The sequence below is a fragment of the Bombus pyrosoma genome, linkage group LG15 (assembly GCF_014825855.1).
Source record: "Bombus pyrosoma isolate SC7728 linkage group LG15, ASM1482585v1, whole genome shotgun sequence".
Lineage (NCBI taxonomy): Eukaryota > Metazoa > Arthropoda > Insecta > Hymenoptera > Apidae > Bombus > Bombus pyrosoma.
The window spans coordinates 5900224-5925534 of NC_057784.1; the positions used below are offsets into that span (position 1 = coordinate 5900224).

The window sequence follows — 25311 nt, forward strand, 5'->3', positions numbered from 1 at the left end:
CGCGCTTGCACGTGCATACGCAAATACAATTGTTGTAGAACCTAAACAGTCAACTATAAGTAAAAGTTCTACTCTCGGCCATATATGCAGACCGTGAAGTCGCGGGCTGCTTTCGCTAGGCGTTCGAAGACACAAGCCGACTATTCATGAAAACACCGTTCTTTGCTATAAATATTTATAATTGCGTGTTGCTAAACGATTCTGCATAGATAAATCACATAAGCGGTATTTCCAACAATTCAATTATTTCGATGATTTGTTACGGAGAGTATTTTCAGGAAATATTCATCTTCAAATTGAAACAGATCTTTTGTGCCGCCTATAGAAATATACAAAACAGTACTGATCCGCCGAACCAGTTAATAGCTAGCTAATTATTTGCTAATTAACGGCACTAAGTAAGCCAACCGTGCCGGATTAAACCTGTAAATATTATTTAAATACACGTAATTGTAGTTATTAGTACCTTACCAGGGGATGCGACGAAAAACAATAAATAAAAAGACACATGAAATTAATCTTCAAATTATTGTATATACGTAAATATCAAATTAAATAAGACATCGAGATATTGACATTAACCATCCACAATCCAATTTTTTGAGAGAAGAAAAATTACGATTGACGCGTCAATGGAAAATTCAATGACTAATGATTATTGTGGATGGACTGTTTAATAAACGAAATAGCAATACGATAGAAATAAAGTAATATAGTATAGTGTATACGTTTAATTAAAATATAATCCTTCGTTAATCCTTATTTTTACAAATACAATACTTGTAGACAAAAAGCAACGATTGACAAGAATCAATCATCGTTATTGTTACGAACTCTGCAATTATAAATAATTGTAGAAATCAACGAACTCCTATCGCACGAACGATTCAATTTCCTGAACTGCTAGTTTGCATATTCTCGACGAAGGAATTTTACCATATCTCATAACAATAAGGAAAGTCCGATGACAACGATGACGTAAATCGATGGATCCATATACTGTCCCTTGTACGGGCGATTACGCGTGATACTTGGCGTTCTTTTCTTCCGGATTTGAACCACCTTCTTCCTGTTGAAATGCCGTGACGGAAGTACTTGGCGATTCGAGGCGAATCGATACGGTTTGTACCGAAAATGGTAGCAGGAAATCGATTTCAATGAGTTGTTGGACTTGGCTCGAAGAAACGCGATATGTGAGAGTGGATAAGACTGCAGATTCTTGCGAAGTCGAGAGAAATTTATCGTGATTTCGTTGCACGACCTAAACTATTCGGAGATTCGAGTTGATTTCGTTCAAGGTATCCGCGGCACTTTTTGAAATTTTTTACGCTCGATCCATCTTCAAATTTTACTGCCAACTACTGCCTGTCAAAAGTCTCCGCTGTGTCTTCGTTATATTTTTAAAACAATGAATCTTTGCGAAACGCGATCTTATTCGATTTTGTTTACTAAGAATTTTGATAATGGATGTTTGGAAACATTCGAGAAACGTGGATCGTAGACGAAAATGTACGAATCAATGGCAAATTAATGGCTAGGAACGATATTTACTACGTTAACACATGTTATAGATCTTATACACTTACCGTTACTACATTGTTATACATTTGTACAACGAAAATTGCTTAGAACCGTATCATATCTAATTATTTATCATTTCGAGAATTTTGTAATATAAATAAAAAAAGCTAGTTATTTAGCAACAGTGGTTAATTACTGACAGCTACGCGATCACAATTAAAATTTCCATGATTCTTTCATAGCTGTTTCTCAAACATATAACTTTTCTTGCCAATTTCTGTTGTAATTCCTCGCAAAAAACTATATAATAGTTCTGTCTAAGGAATTCGACTTCCACGTTTTCCCGACTAACTAAACTGGTCTGCCTGCAGAGAGACGCGCGTTCTTCTATAGAAAGTGAACACGTGAAACGCGTAATATCTCGATAAAACATAAAAGGAAAGAAGAAACAGTCTTTAATTAGTATGATGATGTTATTGCGCAGATCATGGAGGATTATCGCATTATAGGTGAATCATACCTCTCGTATATTGTCGTAGACATCTTTAAGGTCATCATCGAGAAGTCGGTAAGGGTCGACTTGATAATCGTGCAAGGATCCAGGCAGTTGTGTCTGCATAGAGCTCATCATCCTTGCGACGTTCGTCCTGCAGTCCCGCGTGCTCGTTCTACTCTGCATGGAAAAAGAAGAATTCATTAATAATGGAAGGAAAGATCTCACACGCGATAGAAAGCTTGAACGTGATTTGAAAGACCTGACTTGGAATTTGGATACGTTCTTTGATGTCTTAGTGGCTATAAAGGATTCGGCTGACATAGTATGAGTATTTATTAAAATGTATTGAATACAATTGTAAAATGAAATATTTTATTTTTCATGCGAAATATTTTACAAGTATATTAATATTAGGAAAGTATAATATCGTATTTTTATTGAAATTACAAAAGAAATTTCTCTATTGCAATTGAAATCGATAATTTCAGTGAAATTCGAAATTCCAAGCGAAGAATTATTTACGCTTCAACATTTTTACATTATTATTCTTTAACTGAGTGATATCGTTAAAACTAAAATGCATCATAAATATTGTAATTTAGATAGGAGGATTGTAAAACATAAAAGAACATATTTTGTCGGTATACTACGTCATCTCAATTCCCAATAAAAATAAAAAAAAAAAGAAGAAGAAATTAAAAAATAATAATATCAGTAATTTTCCTTTCCTAATGCTTTCGCAATAATTTCCTATTTATATCGACGAATATCAATAAGACAAATGTTTATCGAATAATCATGATACATAGTACGAAAAAAGCAAACAAAGTTTATGCTACTTGAACGATCATATAATTATATTTCCAGTAGCTAACAGTAATCGGAACGTGTAATCGTGTTAATAAAGTGGTTTCATTCTTGTATCACGCATGAAGATAATATACTACATAAACAAACCACATGAACCATTATGATTCAGTATAGAATTACGTATGCTCGTAACTATCAAACGTTGACATGGCAAATCGTTGAGAATAAAGCGGTTGTACCGGTGCAGCTAGTGGAACGTTCGTTTTATGAATGTGTTGAACACATCGCGTGATAGTAATAACGATAGTAGTAATAGATAGCGGCGCGTCATTAGTCTGATCATATATCGTCAATTACTACTTGTGCCTCGTCGCACGTATTATTGATTTTACTACTTGGAGGACGGTATAACAGGATATTCGCCTACTTTCCTCAATGAGCTACACGAGATCTATCATTTTTTGAATACTTTATACACGAGATCGACGATGAAACATTATTTTACTGCAATTGATGATCCAATCTCTTTTTTGATGAACAAATTAAGTCGTATGTGTCAAAGTTTAATTGTCTTGCTGTTCTAGGTTTCCAACAAATTCTAAAAAAATATCTACATATATCACGTGCAAAAATTGATATCAGAAATTTTTCCAAGGAAATTTTAGCTCCAAAATTAATCACATTCGAGATATTAAGTCAAAGCAACCGAAAAGGGAGAAGGAAGTTATTGGTGTTCAAAGAGGATATCTCGGTGAGTGGAAATGTTTCAATTTTTAACAAACAATATACGTTTCGTTCGTAAAAGCATAGAGTATAAAATTTGTAGATTATAAAGCTAAAGATACGGAATTTTTTCTGCAATTAGTACGCGTATATCTCTTCTAGGGTCATTATTTTCTTTAAACTAGGTTGCTTTTAATTCGACCAATTATTTTACTCATTTATCTTCGCAAGCTCAAACTACGAGATCTCTCGTATGCAAAATATCTATGTAACGTACAATAGACGCATTGTACAATCATTTACATTATTGTGGTAATTCTTTGTTATCATAAAAGAATTTAATCGTTCTTACTACTAAAGCAAGAATGAATCAGCAAGAGACCTGCATTCCTATATTCTTTCCGGTCTTTCTACTCTGGTAACCCTTGAAATTCACCTAGTTCTCGACGATTTCTCGCCGACGAGACAACGCGGAATACGTAATACGGCGTTTCAGAAAGTTGCAACTCTTATTTACAAGATCCGTCATTCCTGTGACTGTTTACGTTTCGTGGGCACGTAATGGCCGTAATGGGCTACCGCGGCGACGACGCGACGTCTCTCCTTCCCAGTTCTCGCCACTTTAACGACGATGTGCCAGGACGACATTCTTTCGCTCGACGTACATTGATGCCTACTTTCGTCATCGAAACTCGATTCTGATTTCCAACGATTTCTTAGCATTCACCGAGCATTGATTTACCGTGAACGGCGACCACAAAGCTTAGTCACAGGCACAGGTACTGTTAGTCGAGGAGATACAGCGATCTTCACGAAGTTCGCAAGAAGATCAGACCTCGGATAAATTATGATCCACGCAATGGAATGATGAGTAGAAGTTGTATAAACGTTATTGAAAAATAAAATAAAAATTGATCAAATTAAATGTGCTACGCAAGCGAAATAAAAAAGAGTGTATTAAAATAACAGGTACTTCAAAAATTCTCACAATTTAGGAAAAATATGATTTATCGTCATGCTACGGATACGGATACGCGCTCAAACAAGCAGTTTCTACAAACAAGAAAACTCTGTAATCAGTTTGTTCGTTTTAGCGTGTCTTATTGTTCTTCAAACTCCTTAAACTTCGTAGAATTGTAGGATCTAGGTGAGAGATGATATAACGACGAAAAGAAAGTCAATAGTAGAGTTCGACAATGTAAATTCACCTATAACAAGTTCCAAATAAAATATTGCACCAACGCAATATTGACTTTTACAAAATTATTGACTTCGGTTAAAGTTCACACGCGTTGAAACTCGGAACGACAATCTCATGTATGTACCTATATAGAGAAACGTATAAGACATTCAGAATGTCAGATTGATCACCTTTATAAATAAATTAAACGGTATAGTAATAAATTAGCCACTTTGCGCGTGTATAAACCATTCCCATGTACTAAAAGAACTTATAGAAATAACTCATTTGTTCTTTAAGGATTGAATATTAATTCTGTGATCTATTGAATAGCATTAAGAAATCTATAAAGTTGAAGTTGATCAAAATGTCAATAAAATTTATCAGATAGAATTTAAACAACAGCCTAAATAATATAAATCCTGTTATTTTCTTTTTAAACTCCGTATTGTTATTAGCTCTGATTAGGTTGTTCGGTATCGTCATCTTCCTACAGATTTATGACTTAATGCTTTAATTTATGTCCATTACTTCGTCACATCTCCTTCATCAACAGTACACACGTACAGTGTTTCTCGATGGCCTGCAGCCTGTGAGATCAGAGGATTGGGCATGTCAGGATGCAAGTAAATGGCAGTAACGTTGTTTCACAAGTTCGCATCTTTACCGGTGGATTAATCGAGGTCACGACAAGCAAATAACACTCGTGTCCGTTAGGGACGCGTGAGACACGATGCCTGTGCAACTGCATTGTGGTTAAAGGTTCGCCATTCCACTTTTAAATTAAGCTAAAGATTTGCGGCGATATATGTACATATATAGACTTCTAATTTTTGTTAACTTACCTCTTCTTCCTTCTGCTACGATGTTTTCTTTTAATCTGTTAATAAAGGAATTTTTATAATCATGAAATTAAAGGTTAACGAAGTTAAGTTACTTGGTAAATGTTCTTTATAATTCATCCGTTTTATGCATACTTGATCGATAACGATGTACATAGATAAGAACGTTTATAATTCTTTCTCTTCTGCAGACAATTTTCGTGCAAACGAGACAATCGATTAATCAAAGCGTTTCTAATACGTCAAGACAAGGGAATGAAAAAGAACGAGGCTGTTTCTCGCTTCATTCTTCACAAGTATACTGAAGCAAGTTATGTTCATATTAGTAATTTCATCTTCTCTTAAATTCTCACAGAAACGTTCAGTCAGTCGATAAGAAGCGTAGTTATTTAAATGAAATTTTTCTTGCAATTAGTACCAGCAATTATTTAACACGAAATCCCATTATGTAAAGTAAATAACATAAATCATAAAAAAGACCGGTGAATTGTATGCACTCCAGTTAGATGAACTACGTGTATTCATTCGTTGACAGTTTAGGATAACTAGAGTTCAACAGTAAGTTCTTGTTCACAAGCCAACAAGACGGATGTCCATCCAGACGCAGAAAAACATCTACGTGTCTGAAATACGTCTACCAATGTCCCACAAACATCTTAGAGACGTCCTCCAAACTTACCGTGTCATAAACCAGGACATCTTACTATCAGAAGACATTCAATTTTACTACTGTAAATGTTTCAAGATATTTGAAGATACTTAGCTATCTCGTACTCTTAGAAAACGATTAATCTTCTAACCGGGGCATTCTCGAATCATAATTATCTCCTTTCTATAATTACAGCACTAACAGCAAAGACAAATCGATTTCCTCTGCGCTTTAGAGTTTAGTTCTTGCGAATCTATGAATATGATACAATTTATATTTAATAGAAACGAAACCGTCGTTATATTCGAGAGATTAACAACTCGAGTAGTGAATCAGCTTATCATTCCTGCTTAATGATAATTGTACCGCAAATATAATTATTTAATACGCAAATATTTCTTTTCTCATCCTCTTTGCCAGACGTTCGAATTAAATTTCAGAATATTTACATTTAAAATAGACATGGGATATACGTCTGTAAGGTTATCCTCATATCCTCTGAACATGGAAAATCCGAGGAATATTGATTTTATATAATATTGCGAAATCCTTGTTGCAGCGTGAAACATTCAACAGCTGAAAGCAATAAGACATTCTGAGAGAGCGTCGTTAGATCATTCGTTACTGATACATTACGTACACTTTAGAATACGGTCGCTCATAAAAATGAAGTTAAAACAATGCATGGTAGTTACAGTGCTATAGTTCGTGTCTCTTTGAAACTTGCTTTGTTTGACGATGACAGACAACGTTAGTTTCACGGTTGCAAACGTGCTACAGGTGGATATGCAACATTGAGCAATGACCGTGTTCGATGTGTGTCCATGCGTGTCATGTGATTTCCATGGCACGATATCCGCTTATTACATTCTTCGATAACTAGTTTCGTGGCAGAAGGCAAGTTCACTACCCCACTTTTACCTCTTCCATGCGCTGCTTGGTTACTCAAGGCCAACCTACAAGAAACTAACGCATCAAACAAAACCATGGAAACGCAAAGTTGCGGCGTGCACCAGATTCCAGTTTTCCTGTTACATGCTATTTTTGCGTCATCAGTGGTACGTGTTTCTTGCTTATCTTATTGCCTATCAACGGGATTTTAGTCGCTTACGGAGTGCAAAGGCTAATGAATTAACGTTTACAGTGGAGCATGCATAATGTGATGTTCATTCACGTGCTTCGATTATTTTAACCCTGCTGCTATTCCAATGCTTCCTCTTCTTTCTGCAGTTGTTTCTATTTCACACTCTTTAGACCGATTACTTCATTGTCAACGAGAAAACAACATATACGACGCGACCAGAAGGAAGTTTGAGATATAAAATGGGAAAAAATAATTTTACAAAGCTGAATTATAGTTGATGAGAGAGACGAATGCATAATTGTACTTCCTATAATGGACGAGTGTTTATCACAGACGAAACGTTTACATTTTATAAATTTTACTTTATATTCGCATATACAAGTATCAGCTTAACATTCCACTTAATGCAATAAATTATGCAAATAATCGTGAACGACATTATACGCAATGGTTTCAGTAAAAATATTATGAGAATCTGGATCGTATCAACGGCAAGCAAATGACTACGACGATGGAAATCAAGGTGGAGGTGTTTGAAACTTCATAGAGTATGCGTGATACGTATAGTATACTTTACGAAGTATACGTCATATCAATGAGACAGAAACATCCATTCTGAAGTTCCATGAAAAATATTTTAATATTCAGTTTGTTTCTACGCTCGTTCAATTACGAAATTATAGTCCCACAGCAAACAAAGTGTATTTTTTACTCTTGTATACAAGTATCAATTTCACGTTCTACTTAATGTAATGAATTACTCGAATAATTGTCAAAGACATCATACGCAATGATTTCAGTAAAAATATTATGACAATTTGGACTATCGACAGTAAAATAACGATTACGGTTCCCGTGTTTTATTTCGTTGCTAAAATTGGACAAATTCTAATTTACTTTCTCCGTTGGATAATAAGTAGGGGTCTATCGCTAGAATCTTATCACTATAAACGTGCGTTATACACGTCTTTTGACTTCAGTCTATTACACATACATATGTATTAATTATAATAGCTGACGGACGAGTGTGCTAATCAACATACTTTCACCAACTATTCCTTAAATAATCCTGAAAATTATTCATGACGACGAGAAAGACACGATATAGGAACCGATACAAAATTACAGCTGGTAGAAATTTTGGGATCTGAGACCATCGTCCGATGATCCGACTGAAAGTTGGACAAGTGGGATGTGAACTCAAAAAATGTGAAAGTATGTGATGAGTCTTCCTCGATTTATTATAAAATCTTATCCATGTATTTACTCGTCCATAAAGTTTGTTGAGATTTCTTAGTCGAAAAGTCATTGATTTTCATAAATTGTTTCGTCCGTACCGTTAACTGCATTTACTAAAGATATATTTATAAATATTAAATGACAAATACGAGATCAGAAAATATTTTGAAACGGTTGAGAAAGATTAACATTAAGAGGCTGAAGTTTCCTAAGCAACTTTGTGCATTCTTATACATAATTATACGCAATATAAATTATACGTAATTGCCAAGATTCTAAGTCATTATCATATTATCCATATATAAATCAAAATTCTATTTTAGAAGTTTCTCTTTTTTTTAACGATAAATATATCTGAACCGTCCTCGACATATTATAATGAATCATAAATTACATGTGCGTAATGTAGTTCACGAAGATGTAAGAGTTACTATAAAAAAACAATAATACTATTTTACATAAAGGCAAAAAGATATTGCGCGGATGACGTGGTACGTATCACATAAAGATACATTATAAGAAATATCTCCAATGAAGAAGCGCAACAAAGATGAAAGGACATTAAAATACTATAAAGACACGAACACGCTACAATATAATATAAATTATATGCCAATTATCAAATTATTAACTGGTCGCTGCTTGTCTAAAATATTTTCGAAAGGAGAAGCGTGGTCCCTGAATATCACGCGCCCGATGGCTAATGTACATATGTAAATCATTAAATCGATGTTAATGAACTTCATCTCCATTAAACAGAACTTTCTTAATCTTTAATTCTTTCAAATAAAATTCTCGTTCTTGCCGAACGATAGACTTTCATATAAATCAACGTCATTTTAGTCTCACTTGTTATCAAATGTATAATATATGTATGGTATATGAATAGCAACCTAACAACTTGACACAATGCTCTTTCACGTATCTTCTCTCACATTCCTGAATAAAATTCTGCATGACATCTAATACATACCAGAATCTCTAAGTAGCGTGATCTTTGATATACGCGATCTTCTCGCGCGAAATCTCTTCCTTAAAAATCTTACCGGTCAAATGTATTCGCTAAAACAATTGTTCGCTGAATTGCTAATCCCTTAACCAGTGAAAGCGCCCGTTAAATATTTTTCGAATTTCGCACAGTGTCTTTCAAACAAGCGAGAACAGAAAGACGCTTCGCAGCCAATATTGATTTGTGCCAAAAATGAACATGTTTGTAAAACAAATGCCAAACGTCCTTTGATCCTGTTCCTTATCTTGTTACGAGGATCGACGATAATCACGTAACATCGCTAAACGTATAATGCGTGAAGTAAATTTAGTTACCAGCCGATTTTATTTACAAACTAATTCCGAGTTTTGCCACGTTTCACGCCCGTATGTATTATAGTTTTTATCATCATCATTGCCGTTCTGCGAACGATGCTTTACTTCATTTTATGCTCGTTAATCACCGTTCTACGATTAACATGCGATTCTTTTTTTCTTTCTTCTCCAACCATTACCAGTTTCCTTGCCCCACAAACACGCGTGTGTTGCAATCGAAGATGACGGCTAGAAGTATAATTAAATAATAACTCGTGCAAAAAGGTAGAAAGGTGGTTAACCCTGAAATACCATCGTATATAGTGTACCGTGAATTTCGCATTTCTTTTTGCTGTTCAAAAGAGATTGTACGTTATCGTTACATTGTTCCAAGACCTCTTGCATGCTAATTTACCAACTAATAAACGAGTCACGAGTTCAGCGTTATAGACTTCTTTTTCACAATTTTATGACTCTATGTTAAACAGGAAAATTAGTAGAGCGCGGATATTCATGAATTTATAGGAGACGAAAAATTGCGAAAATACAGAAAATGCAGAGATACAAAAAATGTTGAATGTTATGGTACTTATCGTAATATTTAATGAATGAAATAAGTTCCCACTTAGGTTTAATTTCTTTAATTAGATTTATAAAAATCCGCAGTCTAGTAATTAGATAAGATCGTTATTTGTAAAAAGGCTTCGATGTGGAAAGACCAAGATTTTACAGTAGACAGACTTATACGTACGCTAGTAAAATTATATTCCTTAAATAGAAAAGAGTTTTTCTTTAAATTGAAATTATCTTTAGCATTAATAATTCGGCGAGTAGCGTGACGACTCTGGATATTTTCCAATATATAGGAAAATCCAATATAAATAAAAATATATCTGTATTCTGAAATACAACTTACCTCCGCTCAAAATGGCAAATATTTAGTACTTTTAAAATGTTTATTCGGGTTTGAGATACTTCTAAAAACTGGGTCCATTTCTCGGAATTATTCAACAAGTGCAGTACCAGAGAATCAAAAACCAATCCATTCGCCATTTGACCGGCTAATTTATTCGATATAAAAGTCAAGGATCTGCCACGTGTTCAGGATTTTGAGAACAGAAGTAACCGCCTTGGATACACGTGATTTGAATGGAACTCCTAAGATTTCTATCTGATACTTCAGTTTGATGGCCTATAGATTTTCTTAATTTACAAGAAGTTTGACCAATAAATCGACCGACTATGTTAATCTTGGGCATTATATCGCTATAATTACAAGTCGCAACATCGTCGAAGAAACTTCCTCTTTCGCTACAAATAAACGTTTCTTCTTGGAATTATTTGCTGTTCCATTACTTTGTCTTTGGTGTTTCAATCGTCAACCGTAAATGTACCCAAAGTATTTGAGCATTATTGTCAGTAAAAAAAGGTGGACCCTTTTCGTTTTTCGCTTTTCAAGAATTTTCAAGAAGATTCTAATAAGCTGAACGTCGTGGCAGGGTATACCCCACGCAACTGTGAAGATGCAATTTATACTAACTGCGCTTGTACTTTTTACATTGTCTAAAGTTATAGTTAAAATGTCCTCGGAGTTAATCCAACGATTTAATCTTCTATTCTCAGCAACCCGAGGAAGGTTAAACAAGAAAAAAAAAAAAAAAAAGGAAAAAGAAAAAAAGAAAAAGAAAGAGAAAGAAAAATAACCTCGAGACTGAAGCCAATTATGCTGTTGCAATTTAAGAATAATATCGAATTTTAATCGTGTTAACTTTATACTGGACGGGGCTATTTAACTGTTCGTTAATATTCATTGCTGTTTCGGGGAATGAACGAGACGTTAATTACAATTAGTGACACCGCAAGAAAGGTAGATGAAAATCACGGTGGAGACGCGTGAAACTTCGTAGCTGAGATATACGTGATATCAATTAGACAGAAGCATCCGTTCTGAAGTTTCATGAAGATTATTTTACTATTCACTTTATTCCTAGCTGATTCAATTACAAAATTTCAGTCACACAGCAAACAAAGTGTGCGGTTACTGGCTCAGGCGAATTTCTAATGCGATGAGTAGTATAATTAATTAGTTGTATCATGAGACTGGAATAATTTTCTTTGTTACTAACTTCTGTATTGAAAGTAACAGGAATCTTCTTGTGATTCATAACTAGCCTTTGTTTGCGATCAAATTTTGTAGAAAGGCTTAAAGTGACGTTTTAATAATTATCGAAGTATTTATTGCAGTTTTTAATAAATTTTAGTATTACTATGGTATTTACTGAAGGTAAATTAAGTAAGGTTAATAAAAATAATAAAATAAAGATAGTTAATTGATTCTATCATATTATTACACTTATTTAATCGTTATTTTATATTTTTTTCATTGTAGTATTAATTTTCTTTTTTATTCGTAAAGCATAAAGTACATGTAATATCTACAAGTATAACTTGTGGTGATATCAACACTTAAAAAAAATGACCTAGAAGTAATAACAAATCAGTTTTTAAGCCATATGCGCTCTAGAAAAACAATAAGACGCCTTTTCTGAAAACGAGTAAGAAATTCTTACGACGATGATCTGAAGAAATGCGTATGAAGAATGGCGCAAGACTGCATGCTTCGTGCAAGTGCTTCTGTCGCAAGACACCTTCTCAACCCGCATCGTTATTCAAAGGGAACTACAAAAACTTTTAAAAAAAAGTATGTCGCTCTACATTCTCGAAAAAACAAAGTCGGTGAAACTTCATTTTTGTAAAATACTTAGCTTAAAGCGAATACGAAGCCATTCTGTTTCGTTAAATGAAAATTCAAAAATTAGAAAGTTAAGAATTCTCAGTTTCCGATCGCTCATTCTGAAATTTTTTTTTTGTGTTAATACGAGTTAATTAATACGAATCTTATCGTAAACTTGCGTAGCGAGAAATAAAAGTATCTAAGCTTCGAACGCAATATCTTGCAGTCGCTAACATGGTTTGGCACAGATTGTAAAAATTGCAGAATTATTAGAAAAATTACAGAAGGTGTGCTATAAAAGTAAATTTAAGCGAAAAAGCAATCATCCGTATCCGAGATCAAACATGCTCGTTTCCCTTAACAGTTTACCAATTACTCCCGTCTATCTTGCTTAAGAAACGTCAATGTTTAAACGTAAAGGATAATTATCTGTCTTAAGGTATTAAGCAAACATATATGATTGTTCGCATGAATTCATTTAACTAACAAAAAAAAGGCATGAATTAGAAAGTATTTCTACAGTTCATGTGCAAATAAAGTAAAAAAATAACCTCCTTTACTAAAAAAAAAATCTATAAATTGTTATATTGCTACATTATAGCAACAGTGTTATTAATACACTGTAGCAATCTGATATAATAATATTAACGATACTTTAAAAAGTTAGGTATAATATGTACATTTAATTAATAATTAATTAATAAAATTAATAGGATAGATAATTCTTCAATAGATGTAAATATTTATCGCCGAACATTTTATTTTTCTATCTTCTTTTATAAGTTCGTGAGGAAATATGGAACATAGAACATGACACGAATGGACTGTAAGACTTAAATAAATAAATTGAATAAAATTCTATGTAAAAAAGGGAATATAAAATAAGTGAAACTTAAAAGTATGGGAAGATCGAAGTACCATATAAAAATCTGGCGAAACGCTAAAAAATAGAATGTTACCGTTATCAGATAGTTTATAAGAAAGAATCGTTCAAATCCCGAAGAAAATTCGATAATAAACCTCTAAAATTTCCGTGAAAACCACTCTATTGGAAAAGTTTACTTTGTAGTAATTCTAACGTCGATTACAAAAATACCCAACTACCCTATGACTGACTTAAACGCACCACTTCTTTTTTTTTTACCATCGTGAAAGCTGTCGACACAATTAAACGCATACATATAGGAAATCCGGAAATAGATCTTCTATCTGAACTTCCCAATCTTCAAAAATTCCGCCAATCAATAATTAAATATAGCTAAGTATTATATGGTTACGCTATATGATACTTCTTCGAACTGACAAACGTCCGCAACCACGTTGCATCATAGAGAGATCTTACACGTTTATATGTTACCATGTATGATCGAAGAGAAAAACTCGAGAGACTGGGTGACACTATCTGCGATCGTCCTAAATCGAATAAATCCAGTTCGGTGTTTCTGTAAAAGGAGAAAGTACGGTTACATGGCCGGACTACTCGACTCCATAGTATAGAGTCTGCCAACTAGTATCGTTGATCGACAGTAGAGCAAAGTTTGTCAAGAATAGTTATCATAAACTGTTAATCATAAACGAGCTTATTAGTGGTCGTGCTCATAGCAATTATACATGTGCATGTTCAACGAGATAATGATAATGCCTGCATGTCTAGATATTGACTGAATATTGACCAAGTAATTAATAACGAAGTAATTACCATACGTAACAGTTACACTAATTGTAAACAACTGGTAATAAACTGACTACCGATAACAAACAGTGTTGTTACTGGTAATAAATTAGAGATAATCTCCACGCTAGGGATCTTCATTTTTTTTACAACTGTTACTTTTTTTTAATAACAATAAGTCACCTGTTTTGTGCAATTTTTATCGCAGTATCACTCTCCTTTCTCTGACTGAATATTTTAATCTAGCAACGAGATATTTCGCATCCTCTGATCAAACTACAGGGAGATAGCTTTCAAAGTACCTAAGTTCTACAAATTTTAAATTATGTGTGTGCTTAATTTAGGTCGATTAGCAGAAAGAAACACAAACTTGTTGCGAATCGCTGAATTTATACTAACTAAAAAAAAATTTTCGGATAAAGAAGGAAAGTTTCTCTGGCGATATTTCAAAACTGTGAAGGGTCATTGAACATTAAAATAATAAGGGAACCAAAAGCAAAAACTGTCCAAATTACCGCATACGCGGTTCTATATAGTCCTACAGGTAATCTCGCGCTAAAGATTGATTATTCGCCTCGATGAGACACGCACCATACAAGGTTACTCGTTTCGTTCGATAACAATGTCAGAAAGAAATGCTGCAGCATCCTGCCGGGCCGCTAATGGAATGAATTTGCAAAAATTTTGATTTAACAGCGACACGCGATGGCGATAATTGCTACGTATGAATCAGCAGTTCAAAGCTTGTAAAATTTGTGGAAAGCCTTGAGAAACGAACGCTTTCTCACGAACGCTTCCATATTTAGAAATTTACGCGATAGTAATCGCTTCTACTTTTAATGCATTTGTGAAATTTGGAGATGCAAAACCGAATAGAACGCGCACGATATGCAAAAATATATAAAACATCCATAACTGCAAACGTAGTCGTGTAGAAACGTTGAAACTTCTCGTAAAATTAATTATTTCATAAATATATATACAGAATGCGCGTACGTAAAGTGCGAAGAATATAAAGAATATTCAGCTATAGTTAACGTTATAATATTTTCTAATCAAAACAATCCTCTATCTAGGTTCCATATTTTAATTATATTCATATATTAATGTCGTTATAAATATTCGCGGTGCAGTAATCGCGCTGGAACAGTGGTTCGTTTGATTAATCGCTGTTCCCTACGAATCGAAAAGTTTCGCTATTCGCGCGAAATGTTTAAAATTGGGTAAAAGCATTGTGTCGCAAGAATTATGGCAAACTAAAGAAAGAAAAGTTGTACGCGTGTGCATCACAAATAAATACGTGACGGCTGTTTGCGAAAGCAGTTGCAGTGATCGCGGTGATAATTCATTTCTAACGTTACGCGTGCTTTGGTTGACCGACGAATATTTATTAACTTGGACGCCAATTGATTTCGTTTGTCGATGTGGAGCACTCCTTTCCCTTTTTAAATCAAGTTTCTATAAATGTAAAGGAAAGTACGTATTTGGTAGACATAAAACGGAAGTGATATATTTTCGTCTGAAAAGTGAAGGCATATCATGGGTGATAATCATCGATTCTTCTTTCTTTCTCGAATACTTACACTTGTATTATTCAGTTCATGAAATTAATATACGCTGCGTCTGGTAATTATAAAATAAGCAGAAACTTTCAATTTTTACACGTACCTTGTGTTATATACCTCTATACGTTAACGTGATACGGAATGAAATAAAGTGTATTTATTTTATTAAGATACAATTCGTTCTTTCTCTTTTCATTCTACGAAAAGAAATAAAAAATCGATTATATTAAACAAAAAAAGAAGAGAAAGAAAGGAAACTAGTAGAAACTTAATTTATTTTCGTTACATAACTATAGCAACTCTGTGGCATAACAGAATGCTTTATCATGCCAAAATCCAACTCAAAATACAGTAAAATAAAATTGTATCGATAATTTCTACAAGTTAAACGGCTTGATTTTACATATTTCTATCGTACTTCGTGTAACAGTACTTCTCGTAAAGAAGTTTTACAGTCGTGAGACGTTGTGTATATCGTTGATATTTTTTTCACACACCTTTCATTACATTAGAAAGTATCTATCTATCTTTCTATCTAAATCTTTTCGGCAATCTTAACTGTTTAATTTAGCCGTGCCCGGTTGACCGAACGACGTACAGACTAAACGCTGAAAAGGTTAATTTAGGCCCGGCTGACCTAAATTGTTCCGCGGTCCACCTGGAACAACTGAACTTTCTTCGAGCTCCCTACTAAATAAAATAATATTTCGAAGATTAGAACAATCAGAAGTCATGGCAAATAGCATAAACACGTCAAACATCGTAGTGCAAATCGAGAAACTGATTCTGATAGATAAATGAATGTTCTTCGAGGTATAAATGGTACACTGTTCATAGTATGTATACTGTTAGCAGCTAACTATGCGAAACACGTTCAGCATCTTGAGAAGATGATGTGGCCGAAGTTCAATTTCGATGACAAAGAAACGACATTTGTCAAGTCAGTTAGCCGACAATCTTCGGTTTCATCGTTTCCAAGCGAAGGACGCTTTCACCCTGTCATTAGAATCGACAAACGCGCGACGACCGCTGTTCGAGAAAAAAATCTGCATACTTCGATGAGTGAAAGAATCTATGAGTTATGTAATTAGAAGAGTCGCGTCATTAAAGAGGTTACGGTAAGAGAAAAATATTTTTATTGAATTATTATTCAATATTTTAATTAAAAATTGAGAATATCAAATGAAGTGGCACGTATAAAAATTATGGGAGAATATTCGAAAGATTTCGAGATCTCGTTGGAATAGTAAGGAACTGGTAATAGATGCAAAAGCTGTGAATTGTAGATTCCATGTGACAAAGATGTAGATATTAATTTCTGTTATTTACTAAGTAATCTACGCACTAGACTAATTGAATGAATTAATAGTATTAAACTTCATTAACCACTAACATTATCTCTGATTCTATCGTGCGTTTAAACTATGCAATTTAATGTATAATGTAATGTATAATATAATGTAATTGAAATTCATTCCTATGGCATTTCGCAAAAAAATAATGTTTCACAGAGTCGGAAATGATGGAAATCGAGTGAAAGATGGTAAGAAGAAACGGTTCGGTAATTCAATGAAAAAGGGAAATTCATTTTTACCGAGCTGCGAAAAACAAGCACTCTTGGACACTTGAACCGTGTCGTTGCCAAATCTTTGGAATACAAGCAGCCGCACCTGTTTACCTAGCAGAAAAACTTTCACTCCTTTGCCGAAGAGTATCTCTGGAGAATCACAGATAAGAATCACGTTTTCGAGCAAAAGCATACGAATTCTATTTCTCTACCTTCCTATTCTCGATCTTCTAATTATATGAAATTAATTATTCTGGAATTTATTTCCGAGTTATTTAACGCTGTCACGAAACTCTATCCCGCGTTGGAAGCAAAAATTGTTTAATAATCCCAATTTTGTAGCACTGACTTCTAGATTGTTTTTCAAAATATTTAAATACCTATATTTATCTAGAATACCAACTACGAAAACGAGATTTCCAGTGTTGTTTATAACCATACAGCCCACGACATCGTAGAACGTGGATCTTTAATATTTCTGATTTCCCCTGGACATAGCGGCGTCCATTCAATCCAAATACGTCGTATTTGCTTCCGTCTGAGAATAGAACTTTATTAGAAATATACCAAAAAGTAGTATATTTATTTATGAATTACTTTCCATATCTTAAACGTCTGGCTCGATTCGTCTTGTTAATGAATGTCAGTTAGTTTTTCTGATCTGCATCGTACAATGTATCGTAAACGCGTTTCTATTTAATAATTTGTCGATCTGCCTATATTTCCATCTTTGTGTATCCCCTTTGTCCATCTTAATGTTAATATCGATTTCCTCTGTTTCCGTGTTTCTGGTCTTCTGTGTAACTCCTTGTCAGCACACAAACCAATATTATTCATAGCGAAGCCTGAAGCTCGCTACGCGATGTTTCTACAATTGAGTCGACCAATGTTTCCATCGTGCGTACAGAAATGTATACAAAGTTTTGCTCGCTTAACGTTTAGACGTTCGACTACTTCTGTCACCTTGTTTTTGTACATTAGAACGTTTTACAATGTTTACAAATGTTATCGGTTTTGATACTTGCATCTTATAGTAACTAGAACATTGTTTTCAGGTCTTCAGTCTAACGTGTATACTCTAATTGTTTGGAACTTTAACAACGAACGTTCGAATATTTTCGCTAGTCATTCTATATATTTATATTACTAATATTTATTTATTATACGTAGAAAATTCTGCAGAGATCGTGATAGAAACTGGTATGTCAATCCAGAGTTAGGTATGAATACAGTGAAAGCATTATACGAGCAATAATGTCCAACGAACCATATATGACTTTTTTTCTCCTCTGTTTCTCTCCGTTAAAAGATCAGAGTACGCGTGATACGAGCGCAGTTAAAAATACAAAGTACATAGTACAAATCAGGAATTGCAAAAGGAAATAGGATTTCTGTGGCAGCAGCTCGTACCACGCGTGTTCTCAATTCATAAAGATGCAGATGATTGCGCATCGACGTTATATAAATATATCAATCGCATTACACACACCAATCGATATTTGTCTAGAATCGTTTAGCGATCTATGTCACGAGGAAAAGAAAGTTTCTGTTCTTATCACATTATGGTCGTCATTGGCAACACTATAGTCGCTTATCGTTTCATTAGGAATGTAATATCCACGAGACTGATCTGTCACATTGAAAATAAGCGTCTCAGATGAGAGTTAAATGTTTTTAAATATTCACAGATCTGTCGGATTAACTCTTATCGTATTAAGCTTGCGAATATCGAAATTATTATATTTATTATAGATGAAATTATTCGCTATGTATAATAGGATTCGTGTGTCATCGAACTAGAGTAGAATTCTGTTCGCTGAAGCGAAACATTATTTAGTGTTCTGGTTAACCAAATATCCGCCAATTAAATCCACTTATTTGAACGTGGTGGCTTGTATTATTTGAATAAGGAATCATAAGCAGTGGAGAGAATCAATGAACTTTCATCGCAAAAATTTTAATTATGCCAACTATGGAATGTGTATCACTCCGATTACGAAATGACGAGACGTCTTTTAAGAGATAAGAAGCGAGGAGGAAAACAGAAGTAAATTATAATTCTCATAGTTCCTCTATTTCCTCTTTTACTTTTTGAAGATGACCTTGTATAAAATTTGTGTTTTCGCTATGAACGAAATGTAAACGTGCTAAAGATACCAAGAACAAAACGTATATTCATATGATAATCCGTTTACCTAGCATAGTTTTTACCTTGCGAAAGCAGTCCCATGAAATTGTTTACATTCATACTGAGACGTCTTGTATACGCTCTTTGTAGCTAAAATATCATTATAAAAGAAATGCAGATACATTTAGGTACCTTGTACGGATAACTGAAATGCGGTATATATGCATATGTGAGAAGAAGAATGGTTCCATGTTATTTACAATGCATACATTTTTAGCGCATGATTGTGTCATTTGTGAGAACACATTCAACAGGGTGACAAATAAATATCCACGGTTCACGTCTTATTAAAAGATGACAATCAAAATATGGGGTGTAAAGAAAACGTATTAGCTTTTCTTTTAAACCAGTACAAGTTATCTACTTTAAGCCGATTCCATAATAAAATACTTTTCTGCTTCATTCCTTCAAAAAATGCGAAAATTTTATTGATTTCTGTCTCGATAGATTTAAAAGATATTCCCATATTTCGCACGAAAAAGAATACATTGACATAAACTTAATAAAAAGTATAAATTTCCCTTCTTCTGCGTGTCTTAATTAACACAAAATTCATTTTTGTAACTGCAAACAACGGTACATTATATTTCACAAAATTACACATTTAATTCTAAATATCGTACGATCTCTCCAAAAAACATTCTTCGGCAACTGTAACTGTAAAAAGAGAATAATTTTTCACGGTATTTCAACGCGTTTTAGGGCAGAAAAATACGTTAAATAACACGTAATTGATACTTTCTTAACAGTAATTTGTTCACACTATTCTATGAACAATCACCGTATGAATTTTAGTAGCAGAACCGTTTAATCAATTTGTGAAAGCATTATGCTGAACGTAAGTTGCATAAAACTAACTTGAAACCAGTTATGGACAAAACGAATCCTCCTATCCATCGTTATAAGCGTGCAGTGAACTTTGGCAAATGCTCGAAAACATCTCGGCAGTGTTGTGAGAGCGACCTTGATTCCCTTGGCCGGATTTATTTCGCTCGGAGTACGCGGTCGAAGCGTTCATCGACGGTCATCAGCATCCATGAACGCGACTCTGAGCGATTCCAAAATGTGGGTCGGCCAGAATCGTCGGAGAAAGTGTATTTTCTCACTCCATATGCCTCTTGACATTCGATATCGTTCCTTGAACACTCGTAGCCTATGTTCACCGGTGCAACTCGTGTCTGACATTAACGTTTAAAACGCGATGAACAGATCCAGAGACGCATAGATCTTGTTCAAATATAAGTTCAAATATACGGCGTGTTTAATACCTTAGGTAGTTTTTTTTCAGATAAAACTTTAATTATACGTAATTTCTTCACGATATTGTATATTCAATTAAAACAATTCCCATTTTAACGACCAATTATATTGTACAGTGGCTATAAAAAGGATTCGTACACCACGTCATGGATTTATTGTTGCATTAACAAATGCTTTTATTATTGCACTTTTGTACTAATTAATTAGATCCGACTGTAATAAATTTCGTATCACTGAAACAGTACTTTCGTGCGATTATAAAAGTTTTATATTACGGAAATGAAAACTATACTAGCACCTAATTACTTAGATCTGACTATAACAAATTTCGTATCATTTATTAGTGGATACTTTCGTATGATTATAGAAATTTGTTTCTATGGAAATTAAATGTAGAACCTAATAATACTAATAATAATAATAATAATAAAAAGGAAGATTCGTTGAAAAATAAGGATAGGTACAAATACTGTTTATAGACACCGTAGTTCGCAACTTCAAACGTATAATGTTCAAATATACATCATTGGCAATAAGAATTCTCAATTCTAAAATTTCCAAATTCTCGAATTCCTGTATTGAAACGTACGCCAATTAAGATACGAGTATATCAATACATATGTACCCATGAATCTTCGAAAGAGAAGAATTACGGATTTTGTACAATTATCTGTATATTAAGAATGACAATTTTCAATTCTCTCGTATGTATCTTAATACACATTGAGCAAAGTAGACTCCAGTACACGTACACCATAAACGTGTTAACTCAAAAGAGAAATATTACTCAAACTAAACACCGATACTTAACTCCAACAAAAATTAGCGCAGAGTATGTTTATTTTAAGAATTCCATTATCAGAATTGTCCAAGAACCTTGGTGCTATATCCATGCAATTGCATCGTAACAATGGACAGAACCAGAAAGTCCAATATCGACTGCCCAACGACTTGTTGAATAGCGTTCTAGAAAATAGGAAGAGGATAAAGACGCAATGACCTGTGATGAACCTAATCGCTCGCTTTATTTCCGTTCATTCATCGTTCGACGTCGTGCTACTTATTGTTCGGCCTATTTGGGAAAGGAAAAGTGGATGACGACGATTATCAGCCACGATAGAACGTTCGGGGAAAGTTGTCACGGAATGTCCGCTGACCTTGATTGTTCGAGCTCTGTTGTGTTATCTATCGTAGTGCTGGTCGATGGTCTTTGGAATTTGTCCAATCGCTATTATTTTCGTATTATTCGTATCATACGATAATTGATTACATCTGCCAGATTTGGATCCGAATAACGAACTCAGGTTCGATCGTGAGTTTCACTAATCGAGATGGAGGTGAGAAAAGATAGCGAGATCGATGAATTGTTGGCTAAACGCCAATTTGTCTGTGACATTTGCGTAATGACTGATATGGTCGACAGAGAATCGTATTTCACGTGGATCATGCATTGTGCAATAAGAGATGTTGCAACAACGTTAGATACACTTGGTACTTGTAAAGTCTTTTCAATAAAATACCAACAAATATTCCCGGAATACTTTTTTACGACTTATGGTACTTCAATTTTTGTAAATATGGAACAGGTATACGAAGAAAGTTTTGAATCTCTTAAAGTCTCTCGAACCCTTTTCATTCGACTCTTTTCAGGTTTTTCATAAAAATTATTTAACAGGATACGTTATGGTAATTTGAAATAAATAAGAGAAGATTTCAATTAGCAGTGAACGCGTGAATCTCCAAATATTTCGACTTGATTAATTTTTTATTAATCCGATCATTCGTAATACAGAATCGATCAGTACGAGATTTCGCCACTAAAATTACTAATCACCAATCAGGATTTCGAAGGCCATAAAACATCTAAACGTTGAATCATTCAACGCGATCATTCCTGTCATCCTGTAGATCTAGTTTCCAAATAAGGACAACAGCCTCATTCAGAATCAGGAAACTAATGGACACGGTCATCAAATAACAGTTACACGCTTTAGTAATTTCTCGCTAATCGAGCAAGCTATCAAATTCGCGATCATGTTTAAAAATTCGTGAGGTATTTTTGACACTGGGATTTCGACATGATCGCCAATGAAGGAAACACGACCGTGTGACAAAATGACAGACGCAGGTGTTCCATTCGTCAAAAGGGCTCGCGTTCTTGACCTAAATATCCAACCTCGACTGAAACCGAAAGGTCTTTGACCATCACGGCCATATTAGACTTTGAATATTCGATGGACAGACGAGTATTGTATCGACAATCAGGAACGGTGTACGTAAGTATGTATATTCAGTAAGGAGAGGGTAAACAGGTTCAAAGAAAGTTTCTTCGCAGATTTGAGAGGGGAGAAAGATATATGGCTGTGAGCGCTCGAAAGGAATCCAAAGAGAGTCTTCACGAAACTCTTTCGTTGCTCCATTATACACGAAATTTATGGTATAGAACGTTACTTCAGTTCGAGAAGAAAATGGAAAACCAAGGATAAGAGGAAACTCTGTGCGTTAGGTTAAATGCAATTCTAAGAAAATATTGAACATTTTACAAACCATACAGTATATTGACCACGGTTAGATTATCAATTTCGTGGCTTCAATAAGTTTTCTATTTAGAAATCACCTATAGTGGCTACAGAAAGTATTTATATCCCTATTTTTCAACCAAGCATTTTTTTTTATTAAAAAATAAAGTCATTAAATGCATTCGTTTCATTCTCATAGCGCTAGAATGTTGGTGATAACACGAAAGTAGTGCCAAATGATATGAAATTTAATATACCTGTTCAATATACCTTAATATACTCAAGCTTGAATTAATTAGCGTATAAATATTATAATAAATTATATACAAGTACTTTTCGTAGCCACACTGTATCTTTTTCACATGTCGTCCATTCTTATTAAAAATAAATCTTATTATCCTTTCATTTACAAGAAATAGAAACACTCGGATTAAAATTAATTTCCCTTCAGATACAAAATCTTAATGCTGTAACTATAGAGGATTTCTTCAATAAATTATTCTACAATTATTTTTGTCCACGATTGATCATTTATCTATTTATCCTTCGTTAAAATATGCTGTCATCACGTGTAATCGTAATATTATCCGCGAAGGAAGCGACAGGTTTCTAAACGAGCGTAAGTAGTTTCAGCCAAGCTACTGATGTCTGATCTTCGTCGGATTCTACTACTTCCTCGATACTTGATAGGTGCACGCACGCAATATTGCATGCAGGTTTGCAAGGCTGTTCGACCAAGACTCGCTCCATTATGGGAAAGTGGCGTACGTGCCGAAAAGAACATAGGCATGAATTTGAGTCCAGCGACCTTGACATATCAAAAATCGCCTTTCTAATCGAACAGAAAAGGCGGCCAGAAATTAATCAACCGTGTCATCATCGCAATCAAATATAATTCTCTTCTTTTGTCATTTATTTCAGTTGAATAAAGATACAATACTTTCAGTCAATCATAAGCTCTAGTTACAAATTGTAAGTTGTTAATTTCTATCGTTCGAGGCTATCGATTCTTTTTACAATATTTCGACGAATATGATAATGAAGGCAGCTTGTAAAATTTACTGACAAAATTCCAAATCGTTTAATTATTAAATTTATCACTGCTGTGTAAGGGTAGATATTTCTTAGCAAATGTCACTTAATTTGTCAAATTTCGCTAATAATAATAAGTTTAATAGCGCAAGATAATCCAGACAAGAGGTGAACTTTTTCATATTTCTTTTCGATTTCGATTTCCATATCGCATCTTCCTTACGATTTGAATGAGACTCTAATCAATACCTGGACAATTCGCTCTTTCCCAGTTCTTTGGAACTGGCGAATCGACTGGATAAAAAATGTTGAAAGCCGAGACGGTGTATGGCTGCTTATCTTAATTTAAAAGTAGATGCGATGATTTCACGTTGTACGCTTGCATAATGTCTTAAGATTATGCAGAACGTACGAAAATGTCAAAAATTTCTGATAGCTAGTTTCGAAATGTATATTTTAACAAAATTTCACGTTCCTCGACGTTATCTTTAAAATAAACGTCTTTCTGATCACGGAACAAAAGTAGTCTAGAAGTAGTACACTTTACTAGCAACTTTTATCGCATTAACCGAATTATTCTGATGACCGATTTCGCAAATTCATTCCACGATTCACTGATCTTATAAACATGATCTTTTTTTTTTTAAATCTACCTTGAAACTTGATGTAATAATAATTATATTTCGTAACACTAACAACATCATACCATACTACGTTCTCATGGAAAATTATGAAATTATATACGGAGTCTATCTGGGTTAACAAAATTCATATCGTGAATCTGTTGCAACGTACAAAAATCTACAAAAAGTGGAATTGATCAATGTGTCTTCTAATAAGTTCAATTGTGTCATTATATGAAACAGTACTATATCAAAAACCAACATATCGTCGCTTATCGGATAAAACCGATAAGCCAAATCCTTAA

At 34.1% G+C, this 25311-nt stretch overlaps 1 protein-coding gene across 1 annotated transcript in view; it reads right to left on the reverse strand.

Annotated features, from left to right (window-relative positions):
* LOC122576096 (all trans-polyprenyl-diphosphate synthase PDSS1) overlaps positions 1-25311 on the reverse strand; it is a 53911-nt gene that overhangs the window by 15291 nt on the left and 13309 nt on the right. Inside the window, exon 2 of the mRNA XM_043745967.1 lies at positions 2042-2194. Coding sequence (XP_043601902.1) covers positions 2042-2194 — 153 coding nt within the window. The remainder of the gene's footprint in view (positions 1-2041; positions 2195-25311) is intronic.